Source organism: Octopus bimaculoides, chromosome 5 (genome assembly GCF_046866305.1).
Source record: "Octopus bimaculoides isolate indiv1 chromosome 5, ASM4686630v1, whole genome shotgun sequence".
Classification (NCBI taxonomy): Eukaryota; Metazoa; Mollusca; class Cephalopoda; order Octopoda; family Octopodidae; genus Octopus; species Octopus bimaculoides.
The window spans coordinates 20,376,630-20,401,954 of NC_142932.1; the positions used below are offsets into that span (position 1 = coordinate 20,376,630).

The 25,325-nt window shown below is 36.2% G+C and overlaps 1 protein-coding gene across 1 annotated transcript in view; it reads left to right on the forward strand.

Annotated features, from left to right (window-relative positions):
• LOC106871065 (gelsolin-like protein 2) overlaps window positions 1-25,325 on the forward strand; it is a 54,024-nt gene that overhangs the window by 8,622 nt on the left and 20,077 nt on the right. The window contains exons 2-4 of the mRNA XM_014917334.3: window positions 13,273-13,353; window positions 16,758-16,831; window positions 23,684-23,758. Coding sequence (XP_014772820.1) covers window positions 13,273-13,353; window positions 16,758-16,831; window positions 23,684-23,758 — 230 coding nt within the window. The remainder of the gene's footprint in view (window positions 1-13,272; window positions 13,354-16,757; window positions 16,832-23,683; window positions 23,759-25,325) is intronic.

Sequence of the window (25,325 nt, forward strand, 5' to 3'; positions counted from 1 at the left end):
ACGCTCCTTGGTCATGACTGATCATGGGATTGCACCTAGAAAGTTACCCTCCGAGGCACAAGACCAGCAGTCGCCCATGCATACCGGCCTCCCCTCTCCATGCTACCAATGTTATCCAAGGGAAAGGCAAAGGGGCCGATACAGCTTGGCACCTGTGACGTCGCAACTCATTTCTACAGCTGAGTGAACTGGAGCAACGTGAAATAAAATGTCTTGCTCAAGAACACAACACGTAGCCTGGTCCGGGATTCGAATTCACAGCCTCACGATTGTAAGCTTGACACTCTAACCACTGAGCCATGCACCTTCACACTTATAACATATCCATACACATATAGTAAACACAGATGCAAATGCACATAGACATATACATATGCAATACACACACATACAACACACACATTACACATGCATACACTCATGCAACACATACAACACATGTACGCACATCCATATACATATGTAACATATCTATACATATAGCACATACATATAATGCATACATACACATTTAACATGCATATGCATTCCACAAACAAATGCAACAGACATACACTCAACACATACATGCAATATGCACTTGCAACACATGCAATATGTACATGTTGCAACAAAAAACAGTTGCAATTAAAGAAGTCATTTTACACAAATGCAAACTTGTCCATTTTTACTGCACGTACATGACTACCTGGTTTGGTAGACAGAATTGCACATACATGACTACCTCGGTTTGGTAGACAGAAACTGAAAGAAACCCATTGTACATATGTTTCTGTTTGCATGCACATATCTGTGTTGACATTACTCGATGATTGTAAACAAGTGTTACAATCATACAAGTGATGTTGTTTGTTACCTTGCTTGGCAACAGGAAAGACATTCAACCATAGAAAATCTATCTCAATGAATTCTGTCTGATCCATGCAAGCATGAAAAATAGATGTTAAATGATAATGATGATGAATGGATGTGTCTGGTGTCATAGTTGTAGAATAGCTGTAAGCGGCACAGAAAATCTTATTCTTCATTTTTCTTTACTTTGTCACTGAACATAAGATTGCTGGTTGATTAGTAAGTAGTGTAAAGCAGCCTCAAAGTAAAAAGTTTACCACTTCCTAAAACATTTTATGTTAGCTATTGCCTGTTTTACAGTTGATGAGATTTTTGTTCAGGTTGATAAAGAGTACTGGGGAAAAAAGCAACAGTGTTATTAAGCTGTGAAAGAATACTTGGAATTGTAGATCCAGAAGTACCAGTTTCAACATCACCATTGTCATCGTCGTCATCCTCATCATTTAATGTAAATTATCTATGCTGGCATGGGTTGGGCAGTTTGATAGGGTCCAGTGAACCACAGTGCTGCATTGTGCTCCATGTCAGTTTTGTCATGGTTTCTGCAGTTGAATGCCCTTCCTAATGCCAACCAATTTATAGTAGTGTGTGCTGGATGCTTTATTCATGCTAGTGGGATTGTTAAGTAACTTGCAAGGCAGGAAAAGAGAAGAAAAAGGAAAAAGCCTTCTTCATAAAGTGGGTGCAGAGGTGGTGGTGTGGTGAGATATTTAACCAATGAATAGCATCTAGGGGTCTTTTGTTTTTCTAGTAATAGAAAAGTAGCTTTCAGTAGGGGTTGAATTAGTTCCAAAAAAGGAGTTGCCCATTTAGAATAGAAACTAAACAAATCTAGTTATCACTTAAAAATGCTTTGCATGAGGTATCGAGCAAGTGGTTTCTACCTGACTTTGTAAAAATTAATAGTTATATCAAAAAGCAGCTGATGAGAATCAGTATTGTAAGCACAAGTCTAAATATATCTGTTCTGATTACAAGTAGCTGGCGACAGTCAACCTTCTATGAAAGTATGCCATAATGCATCTGGACGGGATGTAACAAAGATTTCATGGCAACAGGCACTAAGTACTTAGATACAATGCAGTGCATGTAGACACCATTACATACAATGTATATAGTGGACAGCATGAAGGCATTAGTTGTAGTGGAGACTGGCAACTGTCACCTGATGTGGCAAGGATAAAATCATATGTCTAAGGAAATGCAGTTATGTGAACCAGTTAATTATGGTAATTGATTTAATTAATCTATAAAATGATGATGATGCAGAGAAAGAAAAGGAGTTAGGAACTGTCTATTGATTAACTCTCCTCCTTCAGCTCTTATTTAACTTCTATCTATTTTTCTCTATCAAGCTATCAAACACACATACCTCCACATTCACACAGACATGCATGAACACACATAGACTTTCATTCCCTCTTTCCCTCTTATACACCACACTCATACACATACACACACATACACATCAGTGTAATTAATTGTTTCTAATATAGGTACAAGGCATGCCACTGAGGTTGACTTTGTCTTTCATCTTTTTAGGGTCAATAAAATAAGCACCAGCTGAGCATTTGGGTTAATGTAATAGACTTCTCCCTCCCTCTAGAATTTCTGGCCTTGTGCCAAAATTTGTAACCAATACAGGTACAAGACCAGCAGTTCTGAGATGATTTTGGAGGAGATTAGTTGATTACATCAACCAAAACTCTCTACTTGATTGGTACTTTATTTTATTGATATCCAAACCAATGAAAGACAAATTTGACATGAGCAAGTTTGAACTCAGACTGTAAAGAACTGGAGCAAATATCACAAGGCCCCTTGTCAGCGTCAATGATGACATTGTAGTTGGGACAGGGTGCATTCTCCAATGCGCATTTGAAGCTGAGGACGTAACTGTTGTGCTCATGCAGCATTGTTTGTAGGCCAAGTAAGATGTCTCTGTCGAAAGTTTCAGCCTCTGTGTTGTCTCCATTCGCCGGGAAATTGGCTACTCGTGCTGCGGCCTGTTGATTGTAGTCAGAGATGAATAAAGCTGCAAAAACGCTGGTGAACTATTGTTAGGGGGCTGGAGTTGACCCAATGAGGTGGTAAACCTGCCCCTGGACCTTAAAAGTTGGCATCCACCTTTCCTCTCAGACAACTTTAGCCCCAAAGGAGGTCATCTGGAAAGCGCAACTGTATGTCCTGATAAGTTGAAGAAATCTGGATGACTTTGGCGCAGACCCTGCCAGCAGGTCCTTCAAAGGTTGTGGAGGGTCTTCAAGTGGTGGCAGCTGCACTTTGCTATTTGAGCAGCACATCCCAAGTGGTTCGGCTGACCATTTCTTAGCATTGCAGTGCTTACAGGTGGAGCACATACCCCCAATCTCGATTTCAGAACGGGAAGAGTAGCTTATCGTCGGTTCATAGTTGAAAGCCTTCATGAGCCAATAGGAACTTTTGGGGCTTGTAATGCCGCGAGCAGCCTCTCGCCGATGACTAGTCCTCTGTAGCGTACCATGTCTCTGTGGAGGAGTTTCAGCAGATCGCGTAGTAGTAGTGGCAGCAGTGTTTTGCGAAGTTCAGACTGCTCGTTGTTCTGCAGTCTCAGAGGCTCTTGAATTGGCAGTGGCAGCAGCATTCTTAGAATTGCGTGCTGCCCATTGTTCGACAGTCTCGGAGGCTCTTGCTTTGGCAGTGGCAGCAGCATTCTTTGAATTGCGTATTGCCCGTTGTTTAGCTGTCTCAGTTGCTCTTGCATTGGCAGTGGCAGCAGCAATTTTTGAATTGCGAGCAGATCGAGCTGAACTCGTTTCTTGAAAACGCACCGAACGGTCGTACGACTTCCTCCGTTGTAATCGCATGGCTCTTTCGTCGTCACTTTCAGTGACTCTCCTGCTCCAAAGTCTCATTTGACCCTTCTAGCCCTCTGTGCCAATGAAGCAGCCGTTCGACGCCTGAGACAGATTAGGAGAGAGAGAAAATGAAACTAACAGATGGGGAAATGTGATTAAATGAAGGCACAAATGAAGGTGAAGTTGCGGTTCTGATGAACGAAAAATCAGCAATGAGAACAAAACTGTTTTCAAACACAGACAACGTTACGCGGTCGTTTTCAATTAAGATATTAACTTGTTTCGTCAAACAAACATTGTTGTTAAATAAAGCAAAATGCAATAGAATAGAATGGAATTGAAATATATAATAAAATTTTTAAAAATTAAGAATGCAGACTCTCTACGTAAGAAATATGCTACAAAACCCTGTTTTTGAAATTATATCTCATGTTTAAGAAGAAAAAGAAAGCATTTTACATCTTCAGCCTCGGAAATCCCCACACACACACATTGATCTTTTCACCATCTATTTTTCAATGTACGGGGAAAATACGGAGATTAAGAATATGGAAAACATTTTTTCACTCTTCGTAAGAAATATAACAGTCAAGTAAAGAATTTAAACATAAAAGCAGACAAAAACTAAGAAACCAAATGTGCTAGCTGCTAATTACATCGTCATTAGGTTTTATTTTCTAATTGAATTAACCAACATACAGAAATGAAGAATATGGAAAACGTTTTTAAATCTCAAATTTACCATGAAAAAGTACAGGTAAATTTTTAGATAACACTCGCACGATTTTCACTAAAAAAAAATAAATGGAACACTGACAAATTGTTACATACCTCGTAGTTTCATTGTTGTTAAATAAATGGATGGCGATCTTACGGTACGAGTCCTAAATATGGGCTTTTTCCGTAAAAAGTGTCTTCGGCGATCTTTACCAAAGATCGGCCTTTTCCGTACCTTAACCCTAACACCGTAGTGAAGATCGTGCGGGTGTTACGGAAAAGGCCGATCTTTGGTAAAGATCGCCGAAGACACTTTTTACGGAAAAGGCCAATATTTAAGGCTCGTACCGGCGTGAAATGTAAACAAAACTCTTTCGCTCCCAAAGTAGCATGTGCGTGAATGAGAGGGGGAGAAAGATGAACGATATAAAATAAATAAATGATTTAAAGTAAATATATTTTAATTGTTGTGTGAGAAAGTATATATAATCTCATTATAGAATATAGTGTCTTTCAAAAACATTTCTTATATATATACGGATAAACACCAGATTAATGTAAGCACTGGAGTCCAATAAAGTTGACTAAACTTTTGAAGGTAATGTTAAGGTATCTGATCCCAAAAGGGCTTAAGTTTCATGACTTAAACTAGTAAAAGTATAAAAGAAATATATATATATATATCAAAGTTGTTGGCAAATGTGTGTATGTGTGTGTGTGCGTGCGTGCGTGTTGCATGCCATGTAGTTAGCAAGGTTGTAATGTTTTGAGTTTGGCAGTTGATTAATATGTAATGAACTAATGGTGATAGTAACACTTAATATTGACTTCTTTTATACTTCATATTATACTGGGCCCTAGGTAACATATTTTAGAGGTAGTGGGAAAGAGAGTGGGTGAGATTCTAATCAATCAATCTTTGGTACTTAACCTGGTATTTATTTTATTGATGTTTCCAAGATAAAAGGTTGTTATCTCTGGCACTAAATACATGAAGACATTTTGTTGGACACTCTACTGATTCTACTATCCACCACTCTACTGTAATATTTCTCTCTAATCAATAAAGAAAGCTGTACATGTTTGTTTGGCCTGCTAGAAATGACAGTCAAATCTCCCTCAAATGACAACCCCCACCACAATCTTAGAAAAGGATTCCTTTTATAATGTAACTCTGGGATGTTGTCTACGCATACTAAAAAAGCAATGACAACAGCTGGCATAGCTTTAATCATTACTCTGCTCTGTGGTTAAACAGCACCAGATCTTCCTCATGTCAGTGGGATGAGCCTCTACAAGGCCATTTGACCTACTTGAAACAGGAACCAAATCCCCCTTAAATCACATCCTACTTTCGTAAAAAGAAAGCACATATTAAACAGTGTGTTTCACATAAAAACTGGATGTTCATGGCTGGAATGCCTTTGATCTGCTGGATCAAGGCCAGCCTGGGGCTATACAACAAGGACACTACTTCCTAAAGTTTGCCATGTAGTCATGCTGCCAATTACATCAGAAGGGTTCTTCTAAGTGATGCCATCACTTGACCTGTTAGAAATAGCAAGCAAATCTTCTTTGTATCATGTTATTTAAAGTTAAAGCCCACTGATATATGTAATTTTACATATGCCATACCTTACAACAAGATAGGATGGTCATTGTTTGAATGTCTCTAATCACTAGTCTACTCAATCAGGATTAACCCAGGACATCATCACTTCTTCCTATCACACACACATACATGCAGTTAACCCTTTTGATAACAATCCACCAAAGACTGACCTGTGGTTATATGATAGAAATTTCTTATTTTAAAGTGATCTAAATTAAAACTTTCCAGCAAAATTTCATGTTGATATATATTCCAAACACCAGCTTAATAATGACAAAGTTATTTTATTAAATTCATTATTGTTTTTAAAATTGATTGAAACAAAGGCAGTATCTTTCAACAGAAATATAGTAACAAAAGGATTAAAATAGCATTAGCCATTGAAAATGCATATGACTTGCACTTACATACACAGGGCTTATATATTTGTGTATATCATTTGTAATGCATGCCATGATGCTACAACAATCTACTGTCTGACAATCTTGGTATTTTTTTTATTGTATTAATCAAAAGAGGACGCGCAATGGCCCAGTGGTTAGGGCAGCAGACTCGCGGTCATAGGATCGCGGTTTCGATTCCCAGACCGGGCATTGTGAGTGTTTATTGAGCGAAAACACCTAAAGCTCCACGAGGCTCCAGCAGGGATGGTGGCGAACCCTGCCGTACTCTTTCACCACAACTTTCTCTCACTCTTACTTCCTGTTTCTGTTGTGCCTGTAATTCAAAGGGTCAGCCTTGTCACACAGAGTCACGCTAAATATCCCCGAGAACTACATTAAGGGCATGCATGTCTGTGGAGTGCTCAGCCACTTACACGTTAATTTCACGAGCAGGCTGTTCCGTTGATTGGATCAACTGGAACTCTCGACATCATAAGCGACAGAATGCCAACAACAACAATCAAAAGAAGGGGTCCAGGTGTAGTTGTGTAGTTAAGAATTTCACTTCCCAACATATAATTTCATGTTGACTCCCACTGCTTGGCATCTTGACTCTGTGTCTTCTGTTATTTCTGTTATTTGCCCCAGCTTGACCAAAACCTTGTGAGTGAAACTAGTAGATGAGAACTGAAAGAAGTCCTTCAAGTGTTTGTGTTTGTTTACATTTGCACATCTTCAATTACTGCAAGCTACGAGCAGTAATGTAATTTCTCCTGTCAACAACATATTCACTCACTGCACACCTTCATAGATATGTGAAATAAAAGATCCCTTGCTTGGAAAACGGGGAGGGGTTAGCAATAGACAGGACACTCAGCTGTTAAATCATGCTTCAATAAAAGATTTGTGGAATCCATGCTATAAGGGAAAATTAAATGTAAAAAGTAAACAAGGGAAATTCACATAACATTTACAGACCCTCCCATGATTTCCCGTATTTGTTCAGTTTGAACATCTATAAGTCAGTGTTTGCTGGAGAGTGGGAAGAGAACCTGAGTGGAGAAAGAATTATTAATATGATGATGTTTCGGGGGGGAGGGGGTCAGAGAGGAAGCACATTTCCAATTTTCTGGGCATTGACAATTTCCTCCTGCCAAACTAACATTAGTAATATGCTTTAAGGATCTCTAATATATATATATTCACAGTTGTTTCAGAAACTAATTTGTTTGATTCATTAGTTGTAGCTAGAGATCTAACAGAAATCAATAAACACCACTCACTAAACTGGCTAGTATATAATTCATAGCAATCAGCTAAACTACTGAATGAATAAGTTTCATTTGAATCAAATAAAGGAGTCTCTTTGTAGTTATTCAATGTGTTAGAAATAACTTCCAAATCTCTTGTAGCTGTCTGTTTACAGATGTTCAAACTTAACATTGATACTGACAATGTTATATATATATCTTATAGTCTAGATAATCTGCAATGGTCATGGGTACTGCTATTTGTTACTAAACCACTAAAGAATACCAATACCATTTATAGCAGGCTTCTTCACAGTCACCCACCTGCTGGATGTACCAAGGAAATGTCCATTAAATCACATGCTACTACTTTAAAAAAGGTAGGGTACATTAGATTTGTGGGAGTAAAAGACCAAATGGGTGTGATAGAAATGTTTTTGACTAGATGTCTGCTAGATGAAGGCTAATTTGGGACTAAACAGGCACACACCATAGAGTACACACTACCATCACTTAGATTAGTCTTCTGAAATTGTCCATGAGAATCTTCAGTCACATCCTCTGACAAATTCTAGCTGACTCATGCAAGAATGGAGAAGAGGATGTTAAAATATTGATGATGATAAAACAATGACAGTGTAAAGTTAATCAGAGTTGCCATTGTGTTGCATATTAAACAATCAGTATTTATCCCAAGGGTTGACTGTATGTCTTGAGCAAAGGTTGGTTGCCAACTTCTAGCAATAATATCTGTTTTGTTTGAAAGGAAAATACAAAAGAAGCAGGATATCAGTTAAACCTGTTATGAGTTGGTGGTGGTTCGATGATGCTATGATAAGGTTTATTCACTTTGTGACAAAGTAAGACATTGATTGTGTAGTAATGCCTGCGCATGCGTAGTTTTATGCATGCGTAGAATTAAACAAGCAAGCGTTTCCCGCTCAATTCATTTTCTTTCTCGCTGGCCAGCGATTGAGCATGGACGTATGTTTAAAAGCTGTCTCTACATCTTTCGGTCTTATACTCGACAGCTAGTTATTCTCACCTCTAAAGATGTATAACTAAAGATATGTATGTTTTACCAAGCAAATAAATGTTGTTTAAGTTGTTTAGTCTGGAGTTCAGCGTTCCGTCTATTTCTTTAATTTTATAGTAGAAAGTCAGGTATACAATCTAAAGATGTATAACCCACTTTCTACTAAAATTGTAATATATTGCAGTTATGATCAATGTCCGCTGTAGTTTAATCTGAAGTATTTTCTGGCTTCAATGACGAAACCAGATTATTGAGTTATAGTTTTAAGAATGTTATATATTTGAAGTCACCATCCAAGGTTCAATGAAGGCTTACCATAGTGACTATGATGGTTTTTTAGTTGTGTTGTTTCTGTACAGAAGATACTATTCCAGACATTCCCTCGTCCCTCACATCATCAAAAATGCAATGAATCAGTGATAGCCTTGAGTGCAGGAATGTGGTGGTGGTGGTGGTGGTGGTGGCGGCGGCGGCAGTGGTTTTTTTTAGAAATTACATACAAAACTTGTTAACAGTTATAAATTTAGTTACAAAAAAAATTCACTTTCATGTGACAAAATGCTTTTCACATGAAATGTTTTATTCAAGTATGGTTTTTTTGTTTTTAAATTTTTGTCATATAAAGACTTTTAAAAATGAAACTTCAGCTCAAATGTCTCAGCCATGGTATCAAACACAACAAATACCTTGTGGTAATTGTTTTGGTTCTTTACATTTTGAGTTCAAATTTTACTAAAGTCAGCTTTGTCTTTTGTCTTTTTGTGGGGTTGTTAAAATGAAAGAATCCTGTCAAGTACTAAAATCAATATAATTAACTACACCTTTTTTTCTTTATATAAAGCTGCTGTTAAGGCCTTGTGCCTATGTAAAGTATAATTACTAGCATTATAATTTACCTGCCACTGGAACTTACTGTACATATTTACAATATTTATATACAAACTAGACTTCAACCACTTTGATCCTCAATCACCATCAGGTATCTTGCTCTTTGACGAGGAAATTATTCCATTCTGGATACAGTTTAGGAATCTACAGGATGTCCACAAAATCTGGGTACATGCGGATTAACACCTATTTTAAGAAATTATTATTTTTTATATTTAATCGTTTATGTTATGATTTTATTTACTCCATGTATCCACATGGGGATTAACACATACTTTAAGAAATTATTATTTCTTATATTTAATTGTTTATGTTATGATTTTGTTTACTCCGTGTACCCACATGGGGATTAACACATACTTTAAGAAATTATTATTTCTTATATTTAATTGTTTATGCTATGATTTTATTTAATCCATGTAGCCAGACTTTGTGTACACCCTGTATATTTCGTAATAAGTTTCCTTATTTACTAACCCAGTGGACTGCTAACATTAAGTTCTTAGTTTGATTTCAGTCTGAGACCACCGTATAAGACACTGATGACAACTGGGAAATCAAACTTATCAAACCTGAATATAAATGTAAATATTGTAAATATGCAGTAAAAAGAAGGGTTACCCTAAAGCATTTTTTTCAATGGAAGCAGGTCTTTCTTGGTGTTAACCGCATGCATAAAATTGCTAAAACTGCACCCTAGAGACTAGGCCTCTCTTCTTCAAGACCCAAAAATATTTAAGCACCTACCAACCAGTTGCTACCCCTCTCACAGAGCTTAAGACTCGCATCAGAATACTGCTCACATCTAGAGATAAAAACTACTTCCACTTTCTCTCTCTCTCTCTTTCTTGCTTGCAAAGGCCATGATACATTCCTACCCACTGACTAAACCATAAGTTGGGAAGGGCATGATAACTACTATACATTGAACAGACAGCCAAATGACACCAATTATATTGTATACACCAGGAACCTGCAGCAATTTGCTGTAGCATATCTCTGCTTCAGTTTGAACTCAAGCTAGTTGTTTTCCGATTAGGAAAGTTTTTGTAAATGGAAACAGGATCTTTGAACTTGAGCAATGGACAAACTAACCACTGACACTCAACAACTACACACCAATTTCATAGACTGACATCAGCAAAAATATTAATGAATCAACAAGTTGCTGGTCACAGTTAGTCACACTTTGATTTAGGGCAGCTTACACAATATAAAGTCACAGACAGGCAATGTCAAGTGACAAGCTGAAGCAAATGACAGTCTCACACTCAATGAGTAAGAACTGAACATAATCATACATTGCAACAGATGTTCATTCTTTTTTTCTTTTACTTGTTTCAGTCATTTGATGGTGGACATACTGGAGCACCACCTTGTAGGGTTTTAGTTGACAAATCAGCCTCAGGACTTATTTTTTTAAAGCTAAGCCTAGTACTTATTCTATCAGTCTTTATTACCAAACCACTAAGTTACGGGATGTAAATACACCAACACCAGTTATCGAGCAGTGATGGGACAAACAGACACAAAGACACACACACACACATACATATATATATATATACATATACAACAGGCTTCTTTCAGTTTCCATCTACCAAATCCACTCACAAGGCTTTGGTCGGCCCAAGGCTATAGTAGAAGATATTTGCCCAAGGTGCCACATAGTTGGACTGAAGCCAGGACTATGTGATTGGGAAGCAAGCTTCTTATCTCCTCACAGCCACACCTGCACTCATATTGTTATTAGCTATCAAACAATGTAAATAAGTGAATCTGCTTATTTACTTAAGCCCTTCATTTCCTGTGGAGCATATTCCATTGACAACTTTCCTCCACTCCTCTCAACTCTTGGCTGTCTTTTCTTTTTTTTTTTGCTTTTCTCTATTTGGATTCCTGCTTTTTCAGTTCTGCCTCACTACCCTACTTCCATCTGTTTTTTAGAGTGTCCTCTCTTCTACGTCTCTTGTGGGTTCAAGGGTCAAGGCCTGGCATATAATTCAGGATTTTGATTACCTTTAAGTGTGGCCTAACCATCACCACTTGTGCTTCAGGATCTTTTCTTCCACTGGCACCTTTCCCACCACCACCACCTTCTATCACAGCTCTTCATTTCCTATTTTATCTGGTCATCTAACTTGAAGAATACACTTCAGATAGTTATTAATGAAGATCTACACCACCTGCAGCATCTTTTTGATTCTTATCTCTGTCTCTGATCCATAGAGGAGGATGGATTTCACATTAGAGCTGAAGATATGCAATTTATTTTTTTATGGTAATTTCTCTGGAAGCTCAGATGTTCTTGAGAATGGTGAAGGTTATGTTTGGCCTTGTCCACTCAAGTATGACATCTCTCTCTGTGTTACTCTATGTATCAATTATGCTATTAAGGTAAGTAAAGGCATGGGCTTGCTATCCATTCTGGCTGAGTTGTAATTAAAGGTGCTAATCATCATCAGGTTGGTCTTCCTGTTGATCCTCAGTTCTGTGTCAAAGGATGCAACTGCCAGCCTGTTTGCCTTATCTTGTATCTGGTTATGATTGGGTGACACAGGAGCAGAGTCAAAAGTTGTTGATTGCAAGTCACTTGAGCTTTGATGTGGTTAGTTATCTTATAAAATGAACTGTCACAAACAGATAGCGGTGAGTGACACACAGGAGTGAAAGACTTATATATTCAATACAAAATAATCAAATGCAGCCATACACCATATCTAATGTTGTTAACTATCAGACAGCGTAAACAACTAAAATTGCTACTAATTCTTTTGAACTCTCTCTCTCATCTGCACACAACCACACAAGCTGTCCAAATAATTCACTAATTCGAGTGCAACATTCTCTATTACTTTGTTATTTTGCTTGAACACTTATTTTCTTGTGATTACAGAGTCAAGCTACATCATTAATCTCATTTTTCTGACATTCTATTACCTTTTTTTTTTTCCTTGGAAGCACCATGTTCCGTTTAAAACTTTTAACAATAAAACAGATGATGATGATGAATTCAATACGACAGACTATACATTTTTTTATTTTTTGAACTCTTTCATTATTTTCAAATGTATTTCATTGTTAAAGCGTGTTTCTGAAAGTAAATTTTTTCACAAGCAATTTATTGTTTGTGTAAAAATTATGGATCAAATACTAAATGTATATATGTACATATACATGTATTACAGATGTGTATATTCACATACACTTTTATGTGTGTATATATATATATATATATATATATATATATATATATAAATTTAATAATAGGATGAATTCTTTTATAAGAATTTATCAAGTAGCTAGCGTGAAAAAACCTCATAAGGGAAAAAATCCGGAGAATAAATTATATATATATATATATATATATATATATATATATATATAATATGTATGTGTGCGCATGTATAATTGTTTAAGAACTGAAAACATGAATTTAAATAGAGAACATGTTGTGGTTGTTCTATTCTTTCTTCATGGCTCCTCTTTGTCCACAAAATGTCCTGAAATAATTACATAAACACATATTTCAAAAACTGTGTAAAAAATTATTAACTGTTTGTATGTTTTTTTATTTCTTTATATTTTTTGGTTTATTAAAAAAAAAAAATTACTCTTATTTTTGATCTTAATATTGATCTGTTTTTTTTTTTTTGTTTCTTTTTTTTTTTGTTTCTTTTTTTTTTTGTTCCTTTAGGACTTCGTAAACAGAAGCAGTATGACTGGAAAGACACTAATCTCGCATTGTTTGGCTCCAGCATGGACAGAGATGTCAAAAGTAAGTGCTGATTAATGATAGACTTTTCTTGTTCTCTCATCCTTTTCTTACCTACTCTGTTTTGTTTTCTCCAGTATTTCATTTCTTTTTACATGTATATATGTATATATATGTATGTATGTATGTATGTATGTATGTATGTATGCATGTTTGTAGCTTTCTGTTCATTTAAAGTGTGGGTATGTGTGAACGTATTATTTTAACTTAAATATTTTGGTGACCTCTGATTTGCTGTTTGTTGGGTGTGTGTGTGTGTGTGTATTTCTTTATTTAACCCTCAATCTCCCTTGGTTAAGCAGACCTGTGATCAAAGATAGTCAGCTATAATGATTACATTTTTTTTAAAAACTTTAGGCAGCATACCACCAGTTACATGACCCAGTGTGCATGTGCACACATGTGTGTGGTTTGAGAGACGTTGGCTGTTATTTTGAGTAAGTCGACTGACTACATTGAGTCTCTCCAGTTAAGCTTATGATATGTCTTAAGTATGGACAAATCGATTAAATATACGCGTTCACACATCACACAATACAGTCTCAAAGATATTTCTGAACATGTGAGCCTCTGTGTGTGTGTGTAAGCCACGTAAGGCAGTATATTTTATGTGTGTATATACAATATACAATACTGCAATGGACTTTTTTTTTTAACAAATAAAGACTCACATGCACAGAAAGATTGGGGAAAAACTGAATACTAAAGAAAACAAGTAAAAATGAGTAGGATTGTATTTGATTACATCATCTTCATTCTCATCATTATCATCAAAGAGCTGCAGCTGCAAGTTGTTAAAATGTCAACTCAAAGTTTGTATGTTCAAGTCACTGATGGGAATTGTGTGAATGTTTTAATCTCAGTAAATTTGATATATAAATAACTATATCTTGGCCTTTGAAGTCACAAGGATGTGTTTTGTTGTTGCTTTCTTTCTCTGAATAAGCAACTATTAAATACTATTTGTTAGCTTATCTATCTATTTGTCCGGCTATCTGTCTGTCTTTTCAATATCTCACTATCTACCCAGTCAAGGTGGAGGCGCAATGGCCGAGTGGTTAGGGCAGCGGACTCGCGGTCATAGAATTGCGGTTTCAATTCCCAGACCAGGCGTTGTGATTGTTTATTGAGCGAAAACACCTAAAAGCTCCACGAGGCTCCGGCAGGGGATGGTGGCGAAACCTGCTGTACTCTTTCACCACAACTTTCTCTCACTCTTACTTCCTGTTTCTGTTGTGCCTGTATTTCAAAGGGTCAGCCTTGTCACACTGCGTCACGCTGAATATCCCCGAGAACTACATTAAGGGTACACATGTCTGTGGAGTGCTCAGCTACTTGCATGCTAATTTCACAAGCAGGCTGTTCTGTTGATCGGATCAACTGGAACCCTCGTCGTCGTAAGCGACGGAGTGCCAACAGCAACCCAGTCAAGATCTACACACTATCTTACTATCCAGTATGCATCAGCACACAGAGCCTATGGGAGGGAAATTCAGCTTGTTCGTTGGTCCTGGTGACCCAGATATCCAAGAAGAGGGGCTCCACATGAATGTCTGACAAAAGAAGCTACACCAAGGAAGGGAGTAGGGTCCAAAAAGCAACTTTATTCTCCTGAAAGGATTTATCTACACATTGTGTCTATCTGGTATATACCTATACACCGTTGCTTGTTCTCTCTCTCTTTGTACATGTGTGTGTCTCTCTCTTTTTCTTTTTAAATTCCAGCCAGAGGCTGTGGCCATGCTGGAGTACTGCCTTTAGTGTGATTGGTTTTTATTTCACACTCACTTCCTGATTTTCTCTCTGGAACTATTTCTGGTGAAATAGCAAGCTAGACAGAGCTGCTTTTCTTTGTCTTTCCTGCTACAATGTCGATTCATCTGGTACCTCAGATAGAAATTTGACATATATTCTTTGAAAACATCCACAACTACACCTCACAGGTCTCTGAGGTTGTTTGGCAGAGTGTTGAAAAGTTGTGAGCCCTTGAAATCTTAGCCGTCACAGTACTGGGTCCTTGCTCTAGGAGGAGAAGACAAAATCTTTGATACTATACAGTGGTGTACAATTCAGTGTTTGGTATAGCTTTCAATCCTAAAGTTGGGAAGTAGACCTCTAGGACCTTCTATATATATGTGTCACTGCATATCCTTTGCATTTTCTCTCTAGGGAGTAGAGTCTCCATTCTTTTAGACTCTCCTAGTAATTCATCTGTTGCAACAAATCAATCTCCTTTGTGTATTTGATTGCCTTGAGTTTCACTCTTAGTTTGACACTTTGTGGCAATCACAGTTGAGAGCAATAATCAATAAGACTGAGAAGAAATGTCCCCTATAGGAGTAGCATGATATCCTTTTTCCTTGTTCTGAATAATGCTCAGAATCCAACCTGTTACTCTTATTTCTTTATTGCCCACAAGGGGATAAACATAGAGGGGACAAAGGGATTAAGTCGATTACATCGACCCCAGTGCATAACTGGTACTTAATTTATCGACTCCGAAAGGATGGAAGGCAAAGTCGACCTCAGCAGAATTTGAACTCAAAACATAGCGGCAGACGAAATACCGCTAAGCATTTCGCCCGGCGTGCTAACGTTTCTGCCAGCTCACTGCCTTTGCTGTCACTCTTCTGCACAACGTTTCTGTCCTAGTAATATGCACATGAAATTTTGCATTATTACTTGTGTGGATTCCCAGGCCACCAGCTCTGACTCTGGGATTGCACTACCCACTGGTCCTGTGTATTTTGCATGTGTGCTGATAATAAAACACTTGAAACTACTCAGTATTTAACTGTATATTATATTCATCATCTCACTTGTATATTGCATTCAGGTCTTTCTGTAGTTTTAGGATGTCACCGGAGTCCTTGACCACCTGTGGTTGAGAGTATGTCTGGGAGAGTCACCAGAAACAGTAGTGGTCTCAGTACAGTTCCCTGAGGGACTCTGCTGCGAATTGTCTCTTCAAAGAGGGCACCACAACAATGCACCTTTATACACCGCCTTGAGTGTAAGACAGTTTTTGACCAAAAATAGCATGATTCTGTTTACCCACCTGATCTTGCTCCCTGAAACTTTTTTTTGTTCTTCCAAATGGTAAAAGTCCTTAATGGAAAACATTTTGCAGATGTGGAAGAGCTGAAGAACAAAACAATGAAGGCATTAAAAGCCATCACTTTGCAAGAGTTCTAGAATTGCTTTGAATAGTGGAAAACAAGTCTGAACTGGTGAATTGCTTCAAATAGAATAATTTGAAGGCAATAAAAGTGCAAGCATGTAAAATTAGGTGAATAAAATAATATTGCAAAATTCAGTATTTTGGGGGTACTCCTTGAATATGTATATGTATATGTATATATATATATAACTGTTACTTTGACACTATTATTCTTTAACTTCTGCAGAAGAAGCAGCATCACATGAGGAAGCTTGGCATCATGTTGGAAAAGAAGTTGGTCTCTTGATCTGGAGAATTGAGGTAGGTGAATCTCTCTTCTATTTCTCTATCCCATATACATGTGTGTGTGTATACATACATACATATATATATATATATATAACATACAATAAGATATTATGATAATATATTAAATACATTATAATATAAGTGGCTATAGCAATTAAAACCAAAAAGGTAAAATCAATTAATGAGGGTGCAAAATAGTACCTACAATTGCTAGAAATGAGAGCTAAAATTTAACTTGAACAGCCACACAAAAGCACCTCATGAAATATTTGGGACTGTGAGCTATAAAGTGCTTAGTTGTATAGACTACTCATCAGACTCATTTGCTGGAGGCACATAAACCTCTCTACAACTGAAAGAAAGAATATGTCATGGTCGGTTCATTTTGTAAACAAAAAAATCCCAAAGAAAATCTCTACTGCCAAAACCACGGGTGAAGTGGAGTTATTCCATTTAGATCAGTTCCAGTTGTGTTCATGAGAGGCCAGCTGAAGTTGGCTACATTTCCCCAGTTGACAAACAGGGAATTTCATGTTTTCAACATGAATTTCCTCTAATCATTTTGTTATTCCTATGTGATCATACATGGTCACTCAACTTGCAAAAAGTAGTCAAATCTCACAGAACACTACTGTCTTAAAAGAAGAAAATATGAAGATACATCTGATAATATGGTCTGAAATGAGAAAAATTCCTCTAACTCCTGGTATACAAGTCAGCATCATATTTAGTGTAAATATTCAGACATCATCAATACCTTTCCAAATCCTGCTGTATTTCACATGGAATTTTTAGTTCTTGAAAATCATCTTGTTGTATTAGTCATCCTACCATATTTTTTGTCTGAAAAATTCAACTTGTATGCCAGAAAATATGGTCAAAAATGAGATAATGAGATTGCTATAACTGAAAATGAGTTTTGATTGTATGTCTGCAGGACTAGGACTAGCCCAAGGCTAAACAACAACCACTTGTGATAATGTTAAATCATTTCCTTCTCCTATCCCATCTCCCTCTCTCTCTCTCTTTCTCTCTCTTTCTATCTTGTTTCCATCCCACATTCTTTGATAAAAATTAAACACCACACAGTAGTTATAGTTCTCTTTGTATGTATATCTCTTATAAACAGTTATCTTAATGAAAACACTGGTCATCTTCAGTAATAATAATATTGTTCTGTAGTTTTATTGTTATCAGAAGTGCTTTCATTGTAGTATTTTGGGTATGAATAGTGTTTTGTTTAGCTTCTCAATTTTGAGTTGAAAATGCTCGACATAATACATATGCAGTGCCAAGTAGATTTTTCTGTGTCTGGATGCTCTTCCTGTTGTTAATCCTCGTCTGTTTACAAGCAAGATAATATAATATCCCTTTGACCAGGCATGTTTTCACTGAAAATTGGAAAAGAATGACACTGCTTGTATGATGTTGCTGATTGTTTACAATCCTCACACTTCTGTCAAGAGAAAGAGACACAATATTTTGTCAAGGTTATTTCTACAGAAATATAGCCAGTGCTGAATTTTGCTACAACATTTCATATTGAAACTTTCGATGTAAACAATGAGATCAGAGACAAAATGGGTAATGAGTGTATATGCCATATTTTGGGGGTTTTTTTCCACTTCATCAGCATTCATCTAACCCACACTTGCCTCTGTGCTGGCTATAATTTCTGTAGAAATAACCTTAACAAAATAATGTGAAGAGCACTGCTAACACAGTAGGATGTGGTGTTGACTCATAAAAAATTTTTATGTATTTTATAGTAAAGAATAAAAAGTTTAGAATGGTACAACAATGCACTATAAAACAAAAAATGGACTATATACCTGTTGTAATTTGGTTATCTATATCCAATGATATTTCGGAATTACAATTCCTTCTTAGATGGAGTCTCTGCTATAAACTGTACACAATGCTTCAAGTGAACTACAATACTCTCATACTTTATAGTATATTATGGTTGCATCATGAAATTCCACATGCCTACATGTCTTTAATAAAGAGACACAAATACATATACACACATGGACATGCACATACACACATATATCATGTGATCATGATATCGACCAGACTATTGGATATTGTTATACATCACTGGTCACAATGCATTTCACATTGTTTTAGCTTTTTAAGGATGCCACTCTGCTGGCTAAGGTGAGCAGGCCAATATTCCTCCTGATTGGAAGGTTAGTCCATCACAGAATCACCTATTTACAGCTGAGTGCACTGAAGCAATGTGAAATGAAGCATTTTGCTCAAGAACACAATGTACAGTTGGTCTGGGAATTAAAACCACAGTATCATGAGTGTGAGTGCTACATACATTTACACACACACACACACACACACACACACACACACACACACACACACACAAGGCTTCTTTCAGTTAATATCAATGAAATCCTCTCACAAGGATTCAGTCAGCCTAAGGCTATTGTAGAAGACATTTGCCCAAAGTGCTATACAGTAAGACTGGACCTCAAATCTTGTAGATGGGAAGTGTACTTTTGAACTACACAGCTATACCTGTATGTTGTGAATACTTATTTATAAGTGCTATGGTTTTCTTTTTTTATTATTATTATTATTATTATTATTATTATTATTATTATTATTATTATTATTATTATTATTATTATTATTATTATTATTCCCAAGGCATGGATCTTTATATTTACTCGTTAATTTTTTTATTTGTTTTGGACTGCAGCCATGCTAGAACATCTTGAAAAGTTTAGTCAAACAAATCAATCCCTGTACTTATTCGAAGTTTAGTACTTATTCTATCAATATATATATATATATATATATATATATATATATATATATATATATATATTAGCAACAGAGGCAGTATTAAGACCAACAGGTAATATTTATTCCCATTTAAATGTGAATGTTCTCTCATGGTATATAGCGCAGTAAGGTTTGTTCTAACAGAGCATCCGCATTTAAATTTGAATAACTATTACTTCTCAGTATTGATACTGCCTCTGTCACCAATATATATATATATATTTTAACAAGCTAACTGGCTAATTGCGACATCAGTGCCTGTTCAGGCATGGATTTTCTATATATTGCTGGTGGGAGGCCGAGTCACTGCTATCTCTAGCAGTCGAGTGTCCATCACTGATGAGATCATGAAAGATCGAAATCACATGATCTGATGGTCTCAGTACTGGAGTTGGTGGTGACTTGTCTCTCTGCTGGCTATATTTACAAACAAGCATGCATTCCACACCAAAAGCCTATCTGAGAGTTTCTCTCGTGATATCTACTACAGTAAAGTTTGTTCTAACAAAATATCCATGTTTAAGTGGGAATAAATATTACCTCTCTTATTCTTATTTTTTTTATTGCCCACAAGGGGCTAAACACAGAGGGGACAAACAAGGACAGACAAAGGGATTAAGTCGATTACATCGACCCTAGTACATAACTGGTACTTAATTTATCGTCCCCCGAAAGGATGAAAGGCAAAGTCGACCTCGGTGGAATGTGAACTCAGAACATAACGGCAGACGAAATACCGCTAAGCATTTCGCCCGGCAGGGGTAACGTTTCTGCCAGCTCACTACCTTATTCTGACCTCTCTTATTCTGTCAGTCTCATGTTGCTGAAACTCTCAATTATAAGGATGTAAACAAACGAATATTAGTTTTCAAGCAGTGAGGGAACAGATACACACAAGACAGTATACTGTGACTGTGAAGAAGGCACTTTATTCCATGCTGCTTCATTCTACTCACCTGTTATGGTCTCTTATACAACCTTCACTCCTTCCAGCTACCACATTCTGAATGTTCTGTTGGATGCAGTGTGAGAAGGCTGAAAAGGTATCTCTGTCTACTCGCAACTACATAGTCACCTGAAACAATCAGTGAAATTATGTCACATGCTATCAAATCATACTCACTTTTGAGTGACTGCTATGATTTTATATAACATATGTGTGTGTATACACACCATCATACTAACAGTAATGTAATACTAATGTACCTATGTACATATGTATCATCATTGTCGTCACCATTTTAATGTCCAATTTACCATGAGTCAGACAGAATTTATTGAGTAAGATTTTCTACAGCTGGATGGCTTTCCTGTTGCCAACCCTCACCTGTCTCCAAGCAAGGTCATGTTCCGTGTAGCCAGACATGTTTCCACAGAATATTGGAAATGAAAGACATGGCTTGTATGACTGAGATACTCATTTATGTCTACCTCTATTGTCAAGACAAGAAGACACAAAGAGACACACCAACATGTGTTTGTGTGTGTGTGTTTGAAAAGAATTAACAGAAATGGCTTTTCTGATAATTTTTCCACTTTAATAATTAGATTTTCATAAGTTACTAGGCGTGAGTCACCTTTTGTAAACACCTAACAGCTTATAAACATCTAATTATTGAGGTGGCAAAATTATCAGAAATGCTATTTCTTTTCATTTTTTTCACATATCTAATACTGTAATATTATACCAAGGACTCTCTGTTTGTTATTCTACTATATATATATATATATATATATATATATATATATATATATATATATATAAAATATATAGTTTTAGGGAAAATAACCAAGTTTCAAGAACTCATCAATGAAAATCCACTATCACATATAGAAAAATTAATAATTAAAAGCACAATAAATGAGTATAATATAAAGTAAAGTAAATATCATAAGATAAATATAATAAAAAGATATATATTTTATATATATTTTATCTATAAAGCTCAATTTAATTTTAATTTTTTATAATTTGATTTTAATTGAGTTTTTACCTGTAATTTTGGATTTTGTCCCTAATATTATTATATATATATACTACATGTGTGGAAAATCGGTGTGTGTTTGTTTGTGGCGTTGTTAGCTAACTCCTCCTACATCGTTTTATTGATTTTGATCTACCTCATATAATTATTTTTTAAACACCCAAGGGAAATAATCCATAACACCTGTACAATATTTTTTTAAACACTCAAGGGAAATAACCCATTTCATTGTTTATGTTCAATTACTTTGAATATTGAATTTTTGTGTGTCCTATTTCTAATTTTTGCAGACAATATCGCTTTTATACTTTATTTGACACATGAGTAGAACTCATGTCTGGAAACCTTGTGACATACTTAGATTGTTGAAAAAATCGATAATAGGGCCCTTCCAATGGATCCTTCTATCTATTACATATTACTAATATTTTATTTAAACAACCCAAGGAAAATGACCACCTGCAGATTTTAGCGAAGCGATCAATATTTGATTCTCACAATCAGCCGACCTAATTCTGCATTTCACCTCTCACCAACCTCCGACAATCTTTCTCACCAATCTCTCTCACCAACCTGCAACAATCTCTCATCCTCCTCCAGCTGACAGTTTTTTGTACTTTTTCGTGATGGAAAATACACCATTTGTGGCAGTTATATCAAGTTGCTTTCTTATATCAGAGTAATAAGGCGTTTCAATAGAACACCTTTATCCCTGGGAATTACCGGGTACACCAGCTAGTATATATATATAAGGCTTATTTTAATTTCCGTTACCAAACCCACTCACAAGGTTTTGGTCAGCTCGAGACTTGTCCAAGGTGCTACATAGGGTGACAGATTACAAAACCATGTGGTTGGGAAGCAAACTTCTTAACCACACAGCCAAACCTGCACCTGTATTCAGATATATATATCATTCCTGATTTGTATGCATTGCTTGTCTATTTATGTTGCTTTTCTTCTGGAATCCTGAATGTATATTCAGTGTTTATTTCTTCAGATCACAAGGTTAAGAAAGAAAAGATATGACATCAGCATTATTTCCAATATCATTTACATACACATGTGTACAGCTACCCACACACTGACATATATATATATATATATATATATATATATATATATATATATATATATGGCCTTGAGATGACTTCGGAATCTCCTGCAGCTCTTCTGGACGGTCTCCTTGTTTAAGTTAGTGAATGGTACCATAATCCTTGCCTTCAGTTCATCTTTGATGTTACAAGGAGTTTTGTTGGTCTCTCGCTCAACTGCGCCCCACACATAATAATTAAGGGGGTTGCGGCCCGGGGAGTTATGTGGCTATATAGAAAATACTTCTAAAATTTAAAGTGGAACAGGTTATGCAAAGGAGGCATTAAAGAACAGATTATTCTCGTTTCTTTACTCGCTTTCCCTGTCAGCTTCTTTCACTTTTTCTTTCTTACTTTTGCCTTCATTTAATTTCTTATACATCTTCCTAATGCTTAATGGTTGGTTAAAGTTTGATAAATCTGAACAGAAAGCAAACACACACATGCACACATGTGCACACACACACATACATACATACATATTCATAGACGTCGTTATCATCATAATGTCCACTTTTCCATATTTGCATGAGTTGGGCATAGTTTATTGAAGTAGATTTTTCTACAGCCAGATGCCTTTCCTGTTATCAACCTTTACCTGTTTCTAAGCAAGGTAATATTTCCCCATGGCCAGATACATTTCCACAGAATATTGGAAATAAATTACATGAATTTATAATAATTACACAACATCAAGACTGCGAGACACCAGTGCACACACTCACACACACACACACACACACACACACACACACACACACACACACATAATGGGTTTCTTTCAGTTTCCTTCTACCAAACCCACTTAATAAGGCTTTGGAGCTATAGTAGAAGACGCTTGCTCAAGGTGCCTTGCAGCGGGACTGAAACCTAAACCATGTGGTTGAGAAGCACTTTTTCACTGCACAGACATGTACATAGTTAAGTGTATTTTTACTATATGTTACTTATTTTTATTTTATTTTCTATTTCTGCAGAAATTCAAAGTCAAAGAATGGCCTAAAAAGGATTATGGTTTGTTCTATGAGGGTGACTCCTATATTGTCTTAAATGTGAGTATTTTAATAATCTGACCTTTTCATACAGTTATGTCTTTCTGTTTTTGAGAGTTGATTTTAGTCATAAAGTTATGACATTGTGTTTTATATTATTACTAATTTTCTTGTAGTCTTGTATCAACATCATCATCATCATCTTTTAATCTCTCTCTCTTCCATGCTGGCATAGATTGACTAGTCTGAAAGGTCCAGCAAGTTGGAAGATTACACCATGCTCTAATGTCTGCTTTGGGGTGGTTTGTACAGCTGAATACCCTTTCTAATGCCAACCACTTTACATAGCATACTCAATGCATTTCTCATGGCACCATCACTAGTTAGATTGCCTTGTAGACCACAAGATTAAGATCTCCTTCAACTGAATGGGACTACAGTGGAGAGGGAGGTAGCTTTATTGTAGGAGATAAAAGGTTAAAATATGAAGGAAAGGGTTGGAGCAGGTTTCTTTCTGTAAAGGAAATACTTGGCTACTCACATTATACAAGAGTGGCTTGGAGTAATGGGGGTGAAGCTGGAAAGAGCCAGAAAGATGGTGATGATAAGGTAAGGTATGATAGTGGACTCTGCAAACAGAAGAACAGGAAGGGTTTGGTGAGTCGAGGTTGCAAGAGTGTGTGGGGAGAATGAGGGATGTTTAGAGAAGGAGTAAGGATGTAGGGCAAAATACAGTAGAATCTTGCAATACGAGTGCCCCATTCTATGAGTGATTTACTGTATGAGCTAAGACTCGTGCAAATTTTTGTCTTGAAGTACAAGCAGAAATCTATAGTACTAGCACACAAATCATCCCATCTTTAAGGTAATTCAATTAATAAAACCAGTTTACATATTTCTTTCGCATTCTCATTTTTATAATTGTCATTTTACTTGTAACTACACCTTTTCTGTTTTAAAACCCATAAAAAATAAATTTTGAGTGGTTTTGTGGAGATGGGATCAGATCTATTATATTTTAGTTAATTTCAATGGGGAAAATTTATTTGTAAAACGAGTAAATTGTAAGGCGAGTTCAGTCATGGAACAAATCAAACTCGTACAGAGAGGTATTACAATACTGAACAATGAACAAGGATTGGTGAGATGTGAAGGACTGAATGAAGAGCAAGGATTTGTAAGAAAATAGGAGGTGGGAGTTGATGATAAATATATTGTTCTGACATATTTAACGCATAACTAATCATAGTTCTTATATAGCAGGTTACTGTTATGACCAGTGTACAGTTCTAATGTAGTATTTTCATAGTATGACTTATCATATGTAGTTATTTTAAGGTGTGTGACTAGTCAGATGTAGGCATGTGTAGTATGACTCATCACACAATACTTGATGTTGCTTTCATCTAGTAATACTTGTAATACTTGTAATACTTGTAACAAAATGATGTATGCAAGAAATAAAACAATAATCCTGTCATGGGTCAAAAGATAATTAGTATGTTTAAATACTGAAATTAACACAGAAATAGCGAAACATTAGGTATGCCAGTAATTATACATGTGTGTTCTTGAACACTGACTTAAATAATTTCATACCAGTTTCTTGTCCTTTTTATCTTTTTTC